The sequence below is a fragment of the Mauremys reevesii genome, linkage group 1 (genome assembly GCF_016161935.1).
Source record: "Mauremys reevesii isolate NIE-2019 linkage group 1, ASM1616193v1, whole genome shotgun sequence".
NCBI lineage: Eukaryota > Metazoa > Chordata > Testudines > Geoemydidae > Mauremys > Mauremys reevesii.
Window position 1 is genome coordinate 337,993,074 of NC_052623.1, and position 17,695 is coordinate 338,010,768.

The 17,695-nt window shown below is 45.7% G+C and overlaps 1 protein-coding gene and 1 long non-coding RNA gene across 15 annotated transcripts in view; one reads left to right on the forward strand and one right to left on the reverse strand.

Annotated features, from left to right (window-relative positions):
• MAGI2 (membrane associated guanylate kinase, WW and PDZ domain containing 2) overlaps positions 1–3,437 on the reverse strand; it is a 1,074,597-nt gene extending 1,071,160 nt beyond the window's left edge. For 9 of the 14 annotated variants that reach the window (XM_039518176.1, XM_039518126.1, XM_039518238.1 and 6 more), the window contains exon 1: positions 2,769–3,434. In XM_039518176.1, the coding sequence (XP_039374110.1) occupies positions 2,769–3,069 (301 nt within the window). In that variant the 5' untranslated portion in view covers positions 3,070–3,434. Of the gene's footprint in view, positions 1–2,768 lie in introns of all 14 variants that reach the window. The other 5 variants (XM_039518189.1, XM_039518183.1, XM_039518241.1 and 2 more) reach the window with 2 other exon arrangements.
• LOC120393688 lies at positions 3,306–16,395 on the forward strand. The gene is made up of 3 exons (XR_005592112.1): positions 3,306–3,348; positions 5,445–5,525; positions 16,359–16,395. It is a non-coding gene; the product is annotated as an uncharacterized LOC120393688 (long non-coding RNA).
• The last annotated feature ends 1,300 nt before the right edge of the window (positions 16,396–17,695 follow it).

Consider the following 17,695-nt stretch of genomic DNA (forward strand, 5'->3'; position numbering starts at 1 on the left):
AAGACAGCACTTACTCTGAAAGAGAAGCCAGAGTCACATGGTCCATTCAAGGTCATGCTATTTTAATTAAATGTGTGCACTGAAAAAATTACAGAGCTATCATTGATAAATTATGCAGAAATTATTATAATAGTCTCACTAACCTTGTTCTAGCACACTAAAGGTGTTTTATAATTAAAAAGAGAATAAAGTTACAAAAATATATAAATAATTTTATTGCCCATCTTTCTTACTCACACTATTGAAAAACACTCTTGGGAAAAGTAATTTTGGGGGAGAAAATTTAATATCTAATGTCTGTGTTCTTCAACCAAAGAGTGCTGAGTCTAGATATTAGATACACTGTGCAAGGATCCAGTTGGCAAAATATTCTAGCTGGCAAGTTCATTTCTGTCTAAGGACCTGGGCAGATGGTTGGAACTTCAAAGCATATAGCTAGGTTGTCTGGCCAGTGTGCTGAGGAGCCTGTCCTAAACTGTAGTATATGACTGTACTGCAGTGAAAGTCCTAATAAATGTAATGTATATGGAACCTCAAGCCTTCTGCATCTCATTCAAGGAACGGCAAGTAATAGACTGGAGTCCTGACTCATGTCACTGACCTGTGTACTGAGGGATATCTTTATAAATGGCAAACACTGTAATGAATCACTAACCACTTCTACTTTAAAAAAAAAAGTTTGAAAAATAGTGAGGAAGTGGAACACGGACACTGTTTCATGTACTATAATGATGGATTAACTGAAAACAACCAAAAACTAAAATTAATTGAGAAAACTACTTTAAGTTTTTCTGTAAAGGAAAAAGAGGTATTAACTGAAATCAGATGAAGATATCTTTACTTATCCCTCTGCCTTTCGGACATTTAAACTCAATGGGAAGTGCTTCTCCCTTTCTGAAATCACAACAAACCAGTCAAGGCAAGACTAATTCACACTACATTTATTTAAAAGCTAAAACACCATAGCAGGTTTCCTAGCACTCAGAGCCCAAAGCTGACCCAGTATAACAAGGTAGAATTGATTCAACTCTTTCCCCTTTCTCATCTTATTGCATCAACTATTATGTCCCCTTGCCTTTTCTGTCCTTCAAGATACGACTTACAATACTCTGCTGTACTCTGCATTTACCCCTGTGCCAGCTTCATGTACCAATGTACAAATCCCAGGTTATGTCAGTTGTTTGGAGATTTGACTTTACTGTAAGCAACTGAATACACAGTAGTATACTTGTACAGCCTGACTCAAAGTCAAAGGGAGTCTTTCCACTGATTTCAGGGAACTTTGGATCAGGCTAATAATGTTTTTCAAGCATTTGAAAATCTTATAGAAGTCACTGTGAAAAATAGGCCACTCATTAAAATGATGAAATTCAACTGCAAAATTATATGAAGTGTCTGGGACAACTGATGGAGCTGTCCATTATGCCTCCCAATCTGTACCAAGGTTGCTCTTTTTGGACACAGAATACTGGTATTGAAATTATTTCCACTACAGTATTAACGTGGATTCCTATGGTTGATCCAGAAATGCCTTAGTTTAAACACACACACACAAACCCCATCATCATCATCATCATCATCATGGCACCACTTATGAACTTGGTTCTCACTGGAGCTTACAGCTGCTGTGCTCCACAAACCCTTCTCTGAGTCGCAGAAACCTTTGTTCTAAACCTTCTGTTAACCATTCCCGACAAGCCAGTTTAGTTGAAAGAAAAAAAAAAAGGTTACACAGAAAATCCAACATCTTTAATCCTATTCACTTTCCTGGAATATTGTTAAGTCACCGCTCCAGCACTTTTCTATACAAAAGGAGAAGCAGAGGACCGGTTAAAGTTTATGGTTCTGTCCTCGAACGTCTCTCTTGTCCCTGCAGCAAGCAAGCACCCTTTCCCCTCCGGTGTTAGGATATGAAATCCCCATTCCCCAGGCTCAGGAGATCGTTTTCATCAGGGATAAAGTGAATGACTTTTCCTATAACGAGACTTGAGAGAAGCTAAACGGAAACCTCCCTGCGGTGCCAGGGACCTGACAAGTCACTGCCTCCAGGGGAACACGCCCCGTGACAAGCAAAGCTAGGGGTACCCAGCTCCCACACCCAGCCTCCAGGCCACTTTTTCTATATATTAAAGAACCACGCGAGGAACGACCAAAAGCCACGAGAGAGAGCGAGCCCCGTGGCTCCCGTCTGGCTGCGCAGCACGGGCTGGTGCCCTGCATGCCTCCAGTGGCTTAGTCGCTGCTGATGCTCCCAGCCGCGATCATTCCTCCTTCAGCGCCTGTCACAATGTTTGGCTCCTCTCCTCCCTCTCAGTGGTGCGGCTCCGTGTGTGTGTGTGTGAGGCGCTGCTGGCCCCACACGGTACCCTGAGCTCCCCACCGCCGGCCCAGGCTCTGTCTGCAGCACCCCAGCGGGTGCCTGTGCGCCCCGGCCCGGGGCCTCGCAAACTTTCGCCGCCTCCTGCCCCCCAGCAAACGCGACAGGCTGTCACTGACGCACATTTAATTCCTCCGTGCACACGCGGCGGGGCTGCCCCTCGCATCCTCCCCGGGGGCAGGTGCTGGCCCCTGCCCGGGGGCGGGGGGAGAAGTCAAACTGCCAGTACAAAGTTCCCCGGGGCTGCAGGCTGTTTTCCGTCGCCCCATTGCACCCCATCCCCTGGTTACTCCCGTGCCGCCCCCCTTCCCGGGCGCGCTCCCCTCTGCACCCCGTGCCCTCCTGCCCCGCTCCGCAGCGCAGCGGCCGGGAGCCCGCAGCCGGCCCTTACCTTGCTTGACACACTTGAGCCGGATGGGGTCCTTGCAGTGCTTGATCACGGCCAGCACATCCCTGATGGTGAGCCCGGCCACGGGGGTCTCGTTCACCTCCAGCAGCAGCTCCTCCGGCACCAACTTGCTGCCGCTCTCATAGGCCACCTTGCCGGGCTTCACCTCCCCCAGGTACGGGAACTGCCCGTTCTCGGCGCCCCCTTTCAGCTCAAAGCCCAGCTGCCCCTCCTGGTTCCTGCCTAGGACAATCTCGTGGACCCTGCTCGTCCAGTGGCTTTTCTTCTTCAAGCCCTTGGACATTGCAGTGGGGATGGGCTGGCGGAGTCTCCCTGGCGTGCTGGGTGCTGGGCTTGAGCCGGGCTCCGTTTTGGGGCGGGGGCTGCTGGGTCAGGGGGGCTGGGTCCGGGGCTGCCGCGGCTCCCGGCCGGCTGATTGGCACCGCAGGGGCCGTGGCCGCCGGGTGGCGAGGAGGCTGGAGAGGTGGGGAGTGGGGGGTGCCTCTGCCCCTGACTGTCAGTCTGTCTGTCTGTCTGGGTGTTTTTAGCTGTTCTCCATGGCAGCTGCGGCAGCCGGGACCCTGTGAGTGTGAGTGTGTGTGTGCACTAGTTGTACAGTAACTGGCGGCGGGGAAGGAGGGAGGGAAGGAGGGGTGCGGGGAGGAGGCAGGGAGGGAGGGATGGAGCCGGCCCGCGGAGCAGGAGGAGGGGCAGGGCTGTGTGTGCTGGAGGAGGGGCGGCGGGGGGGGGGGGGGTGTCTGATCACGCTCGCCTCCAGCCTGACCCGGTAGTGAAGACCCAGAGAGAGGCTGGCTGGCACGGCGGGGAGAAGGCGGAGAGCAGCGGGCTGGGTGGGGAGGAAAGGGAGGCCCAGGGAGCTGCAGCCTCCCCACCCGGCCTGGGGCCCGGCCGAGCCCGGGGGCAGCAACCCCTGGAGCAGGCGGCCGGGGGAGCCGGCGGGTGACAGCGGGGCCCCTCCCCTTCGCAGCCCGGCAGGGGTGGAGCGGGGCGTGCCCCGCCAGGGAGCCTATCGCCGCCGCCCCGACTCCGGGCAGTCCCCTTACCAGGCCTGCCCCCTCTGCGGCCCGGCTGCCCAGTGCAGCGCCTACCCGGCTGCCCCCGAGCCCCTAACGCCTCCACCCACCGCCCGGCCGCACCCGGGTCCCCACAGGAGCTGAGCACTGGGTGCTGCAGCGCAGTCCCCTAGTCCCAACCCCCGCTCCCCAGTGCCCATATCCCCCTCCCCCCGCTCCCTGGCTGCCCCAATTTCACTCCCATCCCCGCTGCGGGGGCTGGCACATCACTACCCTAAGCCACCGCAGCCTCGGATCTGCCTAACGCCTCCAGTCCCGCCTGCTTCCCGTGACCACCACTCACTGCCCCCTGTGTGCCAGGTTACACTGTAGGCTCGCCAGGGCAGGGAGTGTGGCTTCTGTGCAGCCTGTACTGCCAAGCACCCGGCCCCTGGATGGGCCTGTGATAAAAACGACAATAGTAGAGTAGAGTGGGAAGGAAGAAGTGGAGAAATCCTCTCATGCATCCTGCTTTTACCATGCTTCCTGATCGTCCTCCTGGGCCAGTCACTCATTGATTCATCTTATCTCCATCTATTAAAGCAGAGCATGGGAATGAGGTGGTGGGGCCAGGAAGGGTGATCCAGAGGTTAGGATGGTAGCATTTGATTTTGGAGACCTGGTTTCATCTCCCTGCTCTGCCACAGGATCCTGTGTGAAGGGGCAAGTCACTTAGGTCCAGATCCTCAAAGCTATTTAGGTGCCTAAATCAGTTGGAGTTAGGCACCTAAATACCTCTGAGGAGTTAAGGCATTGTTAGCCATCTGTAAGCAGGATAACAGCACTTCCCTATTTAGCTTGAGCCTGAGCATATTAAAGATTGTGAGGTGCTTAGATACTATGTTATTGAAGGGGCATATAAATCCATCTAAAATAGTGAACTGGATGCTTTGCCGGATCAGTGGATGTATTTGGAAGATGTAGTTATGAAATCAGACATTCTTGATTTTAGCAGGCTTCAGATAGTGGCAAGAAAAACTTGACAGCTATGAATTTTGAGGCCCTATTAATATGTTCAACCACAAATACTGTGAATGTACACAGATAGAACCCTGAAGTGGCTCCAGATTTAGCGGGTCCAGCTTATTGGGTAGTATTGCCCCAGAGCAAGTTTTCTATGGTTGGTTACCATGACCACAAGAGAAATGGAGGTCCTCCCCCACCATGGAAGTTCAGGTGGACAATATCTGTTGAAGAGAGTCTGGGGTGGACTTCAAGTTTGAGAAGAGTAGGGAACACCAATAGGGTAGGTGAGTGAACAGTTGGTGGACCCAGAAAGGTAGAGAGCAGAAAAGGGACCCTGCCTTCACTGATACCTACTTTCCCTCAACAATCAGGCTCCTTGCCACCAACTCTCCGGATTATCCAGGCTGCCCACTGCTCCCTGATTCCAAGCACCCCAGCTGTTCAGCACCATGCTACCCTTGCGTCACACCCAGCTTAATATTTGCTGCTCTAACACCCTTTGCTCCATGGTGCCCCCACACTCAGATGCACCCAACGTAGAATTTCCTAGCATGAAAATGAAGGGATTGCATCCATCCCTGGGTTTTATAGACAAATGTAGAGAAGTCTCACTTCCTAAAGAGATGGGTTTCCCTCCTAGGGGAAGACTGACCGTACAGGGACAGGGAAAACCTCCCTACTTTGGCTGGAACATTGGTGGACGTAGCCCATCAAAGGCAAGGTGAATGGAGATCTCCTCCCACCTCATCTGCACGAGTATGCTGTGTGCATGTGCAGAATGGAGGAATGCTGGTACATGCAAATTGGATGCAGAATGAATGAAGGGTGGGATGTAGGGTGTGTGGAAGAGATGCTTGTAGTTTAGAACTTGTAAAATGTTTTTGAAATATGAATGAAAAATGACACATTTGTCAATGAAATTTTTCACGAAAATGTGTTGTTTTTTGACCATCTTTATTGCAACAGCACTTAAGAGCAAGTGAAATGGTTGCCCGTGGAAGGGAAGGATGATTTGATAAGCAAAGGACAAAGACCCTGATCCTGCAAACTGTTTCATATGGACTTCAGGGGGATTCTATGTGGGTGCAGGAATCCGCTCACTTGAGGCAGCCTGCAGGATTGGGGCCAAAGGAAGAGGAAAGAGATAAAAAAGCATAGAAAAATGAAAATAAAACCCTAAAATGGCAGAGAAGAGCAGATGAGATGGGACTTGGAGCATGCCTGATTAAAAGAGCAGTAGTAGGCTGTGGGATTGCCACAAATAGGGCAGAAAACAGATTTAAAAATTTTATTAAAGCTAATGTTAAAAAATTATATAATACACAGGTTAAGAAAAGAGTGTCTGTACATCTGGGTTACTACAGCAATGGCCTGTATTTCCACAGACTTCAGTGGGAGCCTCAGGTGCTCATATCCTGTGAAATCAGGCCATAAATGAGCTGGCACTAGGTAAAGGCAGTAAAAGGGACTCAGGGTAAATAGCATTTTTCCCCTGCCTTACCACTGTATTGTTTTGCTTTCTAGTTGTGAAAAAAGGGAAAGGAGGTAGATAGCTGAGAATAGGGAGTAAGAGGCATGTCATCCTTTTGGCCAACCTTGAGCTTCCAAAATCCTTCTACACATACCTTTCCTGAGGCCTCAGCCCTTTTAAAAGTGTCCTAATTTTTTTAAATAAGAAAATGTGGTCACCCTGTTAATATGGGAATGATAGTCTTGAGCTTCTGATAATAAAGATTCAATTTATCAATAACTTAGTATTCACAAGAACACACACAGCTCTGGCAACTGTCAGGCTCTGGTTTACTATAAGTCCCTGGAATAATAGCCTGTATCTGTTATTAACTTTACAAAATACTTGTAGGAGGTGGGCAAGGGGCTCCATTATATTTCCCTATCAATAGGGCCCAAGATTAATTTAGCCCTATTCATCAGGATTATTTAAGGTTTCCAGAATTAGTTAATATCTGGCGGACATTAACTGTAGGAAACTATTGTGCTAAATGTCCCATCTGTTAAAAGAGTCTGTATGTTCCATTTTAAAACATATTGCTAGCAATACGGATCTGTATGGGATAGTCATTTGTAACAGGTACAATGCTTTAGATTTGTATTCCTTTGATTTATCCTGCTAGATGGACAGGTAGGGCTTGTCTGGAACTGGTATCCCAGAATGGGTGGGGTTGGGGTGTAGGGTAGGGTAATTGTATTAACTTCACCTTTGTAAGCTCCCAGCAGTGTCCTTTGGTCCACATGCAGAGAGCTCTTTCCACAGGTGGATCCTGCCTTCCAGCAGTGAAGTGTGTGTGTAGGGAGGGTATAATGATGCGCATTAGGGGAAGAAATGAGCAGTGTGTAGGTTAGGTTAGGGGAGGAGTGGATGGTGCCAAGTGGGGTTCATATTGTCTCCCTGCTAGACCTATAAAGATAAGAGTGGAAGCCGAATAAAGCCTGGGGATGTATTATCTTTCCACAGCACTCACTGGCAGTTGCAGGCTGGGTAGCACAGCTTCAATGGAGTTACAGCATCAGGGAGCAGAGAAGCAAGGATCAATTCCGTAGCACAGTTACTGTAGAGATATGAGGCCTCTGTGCAGGTGGCTTGACCTCCCCCGGGGCCCAGGCTTGTGGCCTTTTCTGCTAGGGGGAAATCAGTGGTCTCTGACAGAGCTCTTTGAAGGTCTCAACCAGGGTAAACTCACAGACACCTCCTTCCGATTAGGCCACACATGGGAGGGGGGTGATCAATTCGTGCAGCACTAACATAAGACTGTTTTTTACACTGGGGTTTCTGTGCAAGTACAAGTAACAATACAGAACAAACCACATTCACCAAACAAGACACAATTGCAATTTATCATTACTTAGAGTCTAAACTTATAACCACAACCGTGTGTAATTTTACTCTTGGGAGTAAAGTTACACACATAAGTATATGCACTTTTATTAAATAAAAGTGAGCTTAACTATGTGGGCTTGACAGTTGGACAGTTATCTCCCTCTCCCATCCCATCAAGAATTCAATAGAAGGTAACCAAATTTCAAACTACTTTTCCAAATTTTGAGTCTTCTGAAAGGTGATTTTTCCCCCATCACAGGTATATCCCAAATGTTGACATATTATTAGACTTTTGGATTTTTATTCTTATTGCCAGAATTTTCTTCTCTCTATAGAAGTGATGTATTTCTCTGACAAAGGAAGGAACTCTAGATCAGCTCTTACATGTTAAATTTCCCTTTTATTGTGAAGGAAGAGTTGTGATGAAGGCACTGGACATGGTCTAAGCAGATCTGGGTTCAGTTCCCTGTTCTGCCACAGACTTCCTGTGCGACTGTGGACAAAATGACTTAATTTCTCTGTTTCTCAGTTTTCCATCTGTAAAATGGGGATAATAACACTTCCTTTGTCGAAGGAAACAACGCTCCAAGGCAGCACCTGACAATATGGGCCCTCTAGACAACACCTTAATAATAATAAAATCCTTCCCCCTCACTTTCTGGCTTCAAATTCTGAGAATCTCTGCTACAGAAGGGCTAAAACAATTTATCCAAAATCCTCTTTCCCCTAATCCCGTACATTGTGGAGGTCCTGAAAGGATGAGACTCATTCAAACTCTGGCTGGTTTTATATTATTGCAAAGCCCAAAACAAAGGGATGAGTTTTTTTTTAAATCTTAGACTAAAACCACTCCTTATTTTGCCCATCTGCGTTTTAAAGTGACTTTTTGATGATTTTAACTGCAGGTTTCCAAACCTTATGGAAATGTACAACTGGTTGGAACTAACAATAACAGAAATGCCATTATTACTGATTTGGGAATATTTCCTCCAAAGGGTTAATCTGGTCTTCTGGATGTGAAAAAAAACAGTCAAGTCCAAAATTGCATCAAAAAATATATTTAAATTTTTGGAAGTGAAGGACGGATTAAAGATGACCTGGTCTAAATAATATGGTGTAAACTATATTGAATATAAAAGATATTGCAGAAGGCATTTCATTCTTCCTTCCTGACAGTTTCTGTATTGGTTTTTGTTTTAAATGTGACCTTTTTCCATTTTCCCTTCAGTCCCTGGCTATTACACTGTGAGATTATACATATTCTGTGCAGCTCAGGAGTTGATTAAGGAAAACTAGTTGGAGGTCAAAAACTTACCACTGCAAACACCTTGGAGACAAGCTGTCAAAATATATTTTTCAAGATTTGTTAAAATAAATAAATGTGTGGGCATTTTCCATAGGAATAAAGGTTTAAAATCGCATCCCAATGTATCCACAAATGGACTGAGATACAAAAAAAGGCATGCTATCCTTTCAGAAAACAATATTTTGAACTTTGTCTGACGCTCTAAAGTTAACAAAATCGCAGAACTTCTGTTATTGTGACCAGATAGAAGAGTGCCAGGCTTACAGTATCAGTTACAGCTGCTGGAATTCCAATAGCACACACATACTCATGACTGGACACTCTGAAGAATATCAAATTAAACAGCAGGATGTGTGTCTGTATTCAGAATAGCTAGTCCTCTCTCATGCTCAGGAAGCCTGCATTGCTTTAGTCCAGGGGTTCTCAAACTGGGGGTTGAGACCCCTCAGGGGTTTGTGAGGTTATTACATGGGGTTATTCCCACTTTTCAGGCACTAACACAATGCTGTTGTGATTGGGCTCACAACGCTGCAGGGAAGTATTTAAATTTTTAAACATTTTATGTTTATGACATCCAGTTTATATCATGGGGGTATCGTTCATATTCCACAGTTAAAGCTGTGACCACACGTCCGTTCTAAGCCTTATTTTCACTCCTCCCCTCAACCCCCATCTTTTCATAGAATTCACTTTTCCATGACAAAGATTTTGTACTTAATGTGGTGGCAAAATGTTTTCTTCCTTTAATTTTGGAATAAATAAATACCTTTGAAGTTACAAAATATTTAAAATGACCCTTTTTAATATTTTCCAGAAAGTATCTCAGATTTTCCTCCCCCCTCAGACTCAGGAGTGGAACTTGTTTACAAAGTTACACATGCATTTCTATAAACACTAATGCAAAATATAGTGTAGATTTTAGAGGAAATGGCTCTACAGATAAATATATATAAACAATGTTTGTCACTGCTGACAGGACCTGTATGAACCGAGCTGTCACTGAAAGATTTACACCTCAGTCCATTTAGTGCTTCAGTGCTCAAAGTAGTGCTGAAGCACTAAACTGGCTGAACTCTCAGTTGTTTACCTGGTCTAGCCTGAAACATTAAGGAACTGAGTAGGGTCAGAGGCTGTGCCTTGTTTCCATTGCTCTGCTGAGTTAGCAAACCCAACAGGGTGTTTGGCTACTCAGTCTCACTCGCCTGTAGTGTTCCTAAGCTGTTCAGGCCAGTGAGAGCTGGAGAGGCAGAGGACCCTGTGGCAAGTAGGAATATCACAGAGTACAGGCGCTGACGTTGTGATTTCCCAGGTATGCTTAACCTCCACTCTGCCCCAGGCCCTGCCCCCGCTCCACCCCTTCCCCCGAACGTCCACTCATGCCCCACCTATTCCAGCCCCTGATTCACCCCTGCCAAGCCTCTTCCTTCCCTGTTCTGCCCTCTCCCCAGGGTGACTAGATGAGAGGGAGAAAATATCAGGACACATGAGGGCAGGGGGGAACCACTGGCAGACCAAAAAAATAATAAAAAAAGAGCCGAGTGCTGCCGGCGGAGCGAAATATCGGGACAAATTGTGTCCCAACCAAAGATTGGTCGGGATGCGGGACAAACACCTAAATATCGGGACAGTTCCAATTTTATGGGGATGTCTGGTCACCCTACTCTCCCTGCCCCAGCGCCTCCTGCACACCACAGGAGGCCCGCCAACGGGTGGGAGGCACTGGCAGGGGGGAGAGGGAGGAGCTGATTGGCGGGGCTGCTGGTGAGTGCTGAGCACCCACTTTTTTTCCCCATGGGTGCTCCAGTTCCAGAGTACCCATGGAGTTGGCACCTATGTCAAAGAGTACTAACCTAGTGTCCAAGGGCAGCCAGGTGGTCCAAAGAGCATGCTGAAAGCACTTTTCAGCACTTAACTGACTGAACCAGGGGTCTCAAACTCAAATGACCGACTAGTGCATTGGGCATCACTGACAATCCACCATGAGGCCTGACCTGTCTCTTCTCCCACCCCTTCCATGAGGCCCCCCCCCTTGGACTGAACTGACAATCAACAGATGGCTCAGGCAGTGGTGCTATAAGGAGGGCTTTGGGATGTATGGCCACTGGGAGGCATTCATGGACAGAGGACTGTTCTCTCGGGATGGACTTTACCTGAGTAGGGAGGGAAATAGACTTCTAGGATGGAGGCTGGCACAAGTGATTAAGAGAGCTTTAAACTAGGATTTGGGGGGAGATGGGTGGGAGATGTGCAGGTAATCTCCATGCCAGATTTTAACATTAAGAGGGAAGAAAACGAAGAAAGAAAAGATACAGCCATGGGTAGGAGAATGGACATATGGAGGAAGGCTAGTATAGATACCTTTCTAATAGATGATACTGGTGGTAGAATGTCTGGGCCTAATCGAATAAAGAATGTGAGCAAAGCCAAACAGTAAGAATTAAGATGTTTGTACACCAATGCGAGGAGCCTAGGTAACAAAATGGAGGAACTAGCGTTACTGGTGCAGGAAGTGAAACAGGACATTATAGGGATAACAGAAACATGATGGAATAGTAGTCATGACTGGAGTACAGGTATTGAAGGATATGTGCTGTTTGGAAAGACAGAAATAAAGGCAAAGGTGGCGGAGTAGCATTGTATATCACTGATGAGGTAGACTGTAAAGAAATAAGAAGGGATGGAATGGATAAGACAGAGTCTGGGCAAAAATCACATTGGGGAAGAAAGCTACTAGAGCCTCCCCTGAGATGGTGCTTGGGGTGTGCTATAGACCACCGGGATCTGATTTGGATATGAATAGAGACCTCTTTAATGTTTTTAATGAAGTAAATACCAATGGGAATTGTGTGATCATGGGAGACTTTAACTTCCCAGATATAGACTGGAGGACAAGTGCTAGTAATAATAATAGGGCTCAGATTTTCCTAGATGTGATAGTGGATGGATTCTTTCACCAAGTAGTTGCTGAACCAACAAGAGGGGATGCCATTTTAGATTTGGTTTTTGTGAGTAGTGAGGACCTCATAGAAGAAATGGTTGTAGGGGACAACCTTGGTTCAAGTGATCATGAGCTAATTCAGTTCAAACTAGATGGAAGGATAAACAAAAATAGATCTGGGACTATGGTTTTTTATTTCAAAAGGGCTAACTTTTAAGGAAATTAGTTAGGGAAGTGGATTGGACTGAAGAACTTGTGGATCTAAAGGCGGAGGAGGCCTGGAATTACTTCAAGTCAAAGTTGCAGAAACTATCAGAAGCCTGCATCCCAAGAAAGGGGAAAAAAATCATAGGCAGGAGTTGTAGACCAAGCTGGATGAGCAAGCATCTCAGAGAGGTGATTAAGAAAAAGCAGAAAGCCTACAAGGAGTGGAAAATGGGTGGGATTAGCAAGGAAAACTACCTTATTGAGGTCAGAACATGTAGGGATAAAGTGAGAAAGGCTAAAAGCCATGTAGAGTTGGACCTTGCAAAGGGAATTAAAACCAATAGTAAAAGGTTCTATAGCCATATAAATAAGAAGAAAACAAAGAAAGAAGAAGTGGGACCGCTAAACACTGAGGATAGAATGGAGGTTAAAGATAATCTAGGCATGGCCCAATATCTAAACAAATACTTTGCCTCAGTCTTTAATAAGGCTAATGAGGAGCTTAGGGATAATGGGCGGATGACAAATGGGAATGAGGATATGGAGGTAGATATTACTGCATCTGAGGTAGAAGCCAAACTCGAACAGCTTAATGGGACAAAATCAGAGGGTCCAGATAATCTTCATCCAAAAATATTAAAGGAACTGGCACATGAAATTGCAAGCCATTAGCAAGAATTTTTAATGAATCAGTAAACTCAGGGGTTGTACCGTACGACTGGAGAATTGCTAACATAGTTCCTATTTTTAAGAAAGGGAAAAAAAGTGATCTGAGTAGCTATAGGCCTGTTAGTTTGACATCTGTAGTATGTAAGGTCTTGGAAAAAAATTTGAAGGAGAAAGTAGTTAGGGACATTAAGGTCAATGGTAATTGGGACAAAAGACAACATGGTTTTACAAAAGACAAATCGCGCCAAACCAATGTGATCTCCTTCTTTGAGAAGGTAACAGAATTTTTAGACAAAGGAAACGCAGTGGATCTAATTTACCTCGATTTCAGTAAGGCATTTGACACAGTTCCACATGGGGAATTATTAGTTAAATTGGAAAAGATGGGGATCAATATGAAAATTGAAAAGTAGATAAGGAACTGGTTAAAGGGGAGACTACAATGGGTCGTACTGAAAGGTGAACTGTCAGGCTGGAAGGAGGTAACTAGTCGAGTTCCTCAGGGATCAGTTTTGGGACCAATCTTATTTAACCTTTTTATTACTAACCTTGGCACAAAAAGCGGGAATGTGCTAATAAAGTTTGCGGATGACACAAAGCTGGGAGGTATTGCTAACACAGAGAAGGACCGGGATATCATACAGAAAGATCTGGATGACCTCGTAAACTGGAGTAATAGTAATAGGATGAAATTTAATAGTGAAAAGTGCAAGGTCATGCATTTAGGGATTAATAACAAGAATTTTAGTTATAAATTGGGGACGCATCAGTTGGAAGTAACAGAGGAGGAGAAGGACCTCGGAGTATTGGTTGATCACAGGATGACTATGAGCCGCCAATGTGATATTGCCGTTAAAAAAGCTAATGCAGTTTTAGGGTGCATCAGGCGAGGTATTTCCAGCAAAGATAAGGAGGTGTTAGTACGGTTATATAAGGCATTGGTGAGACCTCATCTGGAATACTGTGTGCAGTTCTGCTCTCCCATGTTTAAGAAGGATGAATTCAAACTGGAACAGGTTCAGAGACGGACTACTAGGATGATCCAAGGAATGGAAAACCTGTCTTATAAAAGGAGACTCAAAGAGCTTGGCTTGTTTAGCCTAACCAAAAGAAGGTTGAGGGGGGATATGATTGCTCTTTATAAATATATCAGAGGGATTAATATTAGGGAGGGAGAAGAATTATTTAAGCTTAGTACCAATGTGGACACAAGAACAAATGGATATAAACTGGACACTAGGAAGTTTAGACTTGAAATTAGATGAAGGTTTCTAACTATTAGAGGCGTGAAGTTCTGGAACAGCCTTCCAAGGGGAGTAGTGGGGGCAAAAGACATATCTGGCTTTAAGACTAAGCTTGATAAGTTTATGGAGGGGATGGTATGATGGGATATCCTAATTTTGGCAATTAATTTTGCAATTGATCTTTGATTATCAGCAGGTAAGTATGCCCAGTGGTCTGTGATGGAATGTTAGAGAAGTTGTTATTTGAGTTACTACAGATAATTCTTTTCTAGGTGCTGGCTGGTGAGTCTTGCCCACATGCTCAGGGTTTAACTGATAGCCATATTTGGGGTCGGGAAGGAATTTTCCTCCAGGGCAGATTGGCAGAGGCCCTGGAGGTTTTTTGCCTTCCTCTGCAGCATGGGGCCTGGGTCACTTGCTGGAGGATTCTCTGCAGCTTGAGGTCTTCAAACTACAATTTGAGGACTTCAATAACTCAGACATAGGTTAGGCGTTTGTTATAGAAGTGGATGGGTGAGATTCTGTGGCCTGCATTGTGCAGGAGGTCAGACTAGATGATCATAATGGTCCCTTCTGACCTTAAAGTCTATGAGTTTCTTTATCCACCTTTCAATTTTCATATTGATCCCCATCTTTTCCAATTTAACTAATAATTCCCCATGTGGAACTGTGTCAAATGCCTTACTGAAATCGAGGTAAATTAGATCCACTGCATTTCCTTTGTCTAAAAATTCTGTTACCTTCTCAAAGAAGGAGATCACGTTGGTTTGGCACGATTTGTCTTTTGTAAAACCATGTTGTATTTTGTCCCAGTTACCATTGACCTTAATGTCCTTAACTACTTTCTCCTTCAAAAATTTTTCCAAGACCTTACATACTACAGATGTCAAACTATCAGGCCTATAGTTACTCGGATCACTTTTTTTCCCTTTCTTAAAAATAGGAACTATGTTAGCAATTCTCCAGTCGTACAGTACAACTGCTGAGTTTACTGATTCATTAAAAATTCTTGCTAATGGTTTGCAATTTCATGTGCCAGTTCCTTTAATATTTTTGGATGAAAATTATCTGGGCCCTCCGATTTTGTCCCATTAAGCTGTTCGAGTTTGGCTTCTACCTCAGATGCAGTAATATCTACCTCCATATCCTCATTCCCATTTGTCATCCGTCCATTATCCCTAAGCTCCTCATTAGCCTTATTAAAGACTGAGGCAAAGTATTTATTTAGATATTGGGCCATACCTAGATTATCTTTAACCTCCATTCTATCCTCAGTGTTTAGCGGTCCCACTTCTTCTTTCTTTGTTTTCTTCTTATTTATATGGCTATAGAACCTTTTACTATTGGTTTTAATTCCCTTTGCAAGGTCCAACTCTGCATGGCTTTTAGCCTTTCTCACTTTATCCCTACATGTTCTGACCTCAATAAGGTAGCTTTCCTTGCTAATCCCACCCATTTTCCACTCCTTGTAGGCTGTCTGCTTTTTTTTAATCACCTCTCTGAGATGCTTGCTCATCCAGCTTGGTCCTCAACTCCCACCTATGAATTTTTTCCCCTTTCTTGGGATGCAGGCTTCTGTGATGGGATGTTAGATGGGTTGGGATTTGAGTTACTACAGATAATTCTTTCCTAGGTGCTGGCTGGTGAGTCTTGCCAACATGCTCAGGGTTTAGCTGATCGCCATATTTGGGATCCGGAAGGAATTTTCCTCCAGGGCAGATTGGCAGAGGCCCTGGGGTTTTTTCGCCTTCCTCTGCAGCATGGGGCATGGGTCTCTTGATGGAAGATTCTCTGCACCTTGAAGTCTTTAAACCATGATTTGAGGACTTCAATGGCTCAGACAAAGGTTTGATACAGGAGTGGGTGGGTGAGATTCTGTGGCCTGCGTTGTGCAGGAGGTCAGACTAGATGATCATAAAAGTCCCTTCTGACCTTAAAGTCTATGATTCTATGAACTGTGAGCCACCTAACTTCTAAAATTGATTGCATTGCAAGAGATGGTCTGGTGATGGGTAAAGGGGTGAAATCCTAGGCCCATTAAAGGCAATGCAAAACTCCTTTTGAATTCAGTGGGGCCAGGATTTCACTCCAGGTGTCTGCAATAATACTGCTAGATAGTCTAAATGGGAATTCTGCACATGGAAAACTTACAGAGATCTGTTCCCTTTATTCTTATAACTCTTGTCATAAGTTGTACCCCTAGGGCACCCCCAAAGAGTGGGCACCTCTCATCACAGATATCCCTTTCTGGCCGTAAGTATCAACATAGCACTGGATTGGAGTGTGGGCAGGCAGTAGTCTTCCAACTGTAAGTCTTAGGGATGGAACTCCCTTTCTTCTGGGTCGGACCACAGTCCATAACAAAGGAAAAGGCAAAGAAAATAAAGCTGCAGCCTACAACACAGCATGGGCTCCCCAAAGCGAAAAGTAAGTAGTCTCTGAAGGGAGCTAGGTTTCTAACTTTGAGTGTCTTAGGGTATACACTGCAAAGGCAAACCCATGGCTCCCTGTCTCAGAGCCCAAGTCAGCTGACTTAGGCTTGCAGGGCTCAGTCTACAGCCAAGGGCTCGGGTCTCAGAGCCTGGGCTCCAGCTCGAGCCTCAGCATCTACACTACTATTTTCAGCCTGGCAGTCTGAGCCCCGCGATCCTGAGTCAGCCGAGCCAGGCTCCGAGGTGTTGCAGGTTTTTCTTTGCAGTGTAGATGTACCTTGAGGGGTCCAGGCTGTGCCCTGGGCTCTAATGAAAAGCAAAGCAAAGATGGTTCCTCTACCTCTTCAGAAGGTCCAGGCAGCAGAGGCTCTTCAGCAGCTTTTTTGAATAAGCAGTTCCTGCTCTGTGGGGCCAGGGAGCTCTGTCCTTTAGCTCTGCTTCCTTCTGAGTGATACACTCCCCTGTGCTTGGATCCTCCCTTTTAAGGGTCCACTCCTCTCCAGGTGCAACAGGCTGATTTTGCTCAAAGGAGCTGTTTAACCCCATCTTGATGGGTGTCAGTCCCACCACATACCTGCCCTTCAAGATGGAGCTTGGAATCCCTCCTGATCCCGATTCCTCCACCTCCTGTGAAAAAAAGTCTGCACTGCAGTGTTTCGCTCCAGCATGGTGTTGTACCCTAACATTATAGGGCTGGAGAGCTAAGTATCATAGCATAATGTGGGAGTTCATTTCTTTCATTGTTTTTAGCCACCGGAGGGAGACATGGTCTATAACAAGAGAAAAGGGATTACCCCATAAATAATACCTATGGGACGCTATGGCACATTTGACTGCTAGAGCCTCCTTTTCAATCATGGAGTAGGCCTTCACCCTGGGGAACAGCTTGCTATATAGGGAGAGAACTGGGTGCTCCTCACCATTCACTTCCTGTGATAGGTGAGGTGTCATCTGAAGTGTCAGTCTGCAAAATGAACTCTTAAGAAATCAAGATTGAAGAGGACTAGCTCCTGGCACAATTGGTTTTTCAAGGCACTAAGAGCTTTTTCACAGTTGTCGCTCCTGTGGGTCGTTTTCGGACTACGACCTTGTATTTTGTCCATCAGTGGGGCCACAGTGGTGCTGAAACTAGGGACAAATGACCTGTAATAGCCAGCTAACCCAAGGAAGCGTCTTGTCTGTTTCTTTGTTTGAGGAATGGGATGTGCCGCCAACGTTTGCATTTTGCTAACTAGTGGCCTAAGTTGGCCTCCTCTTAT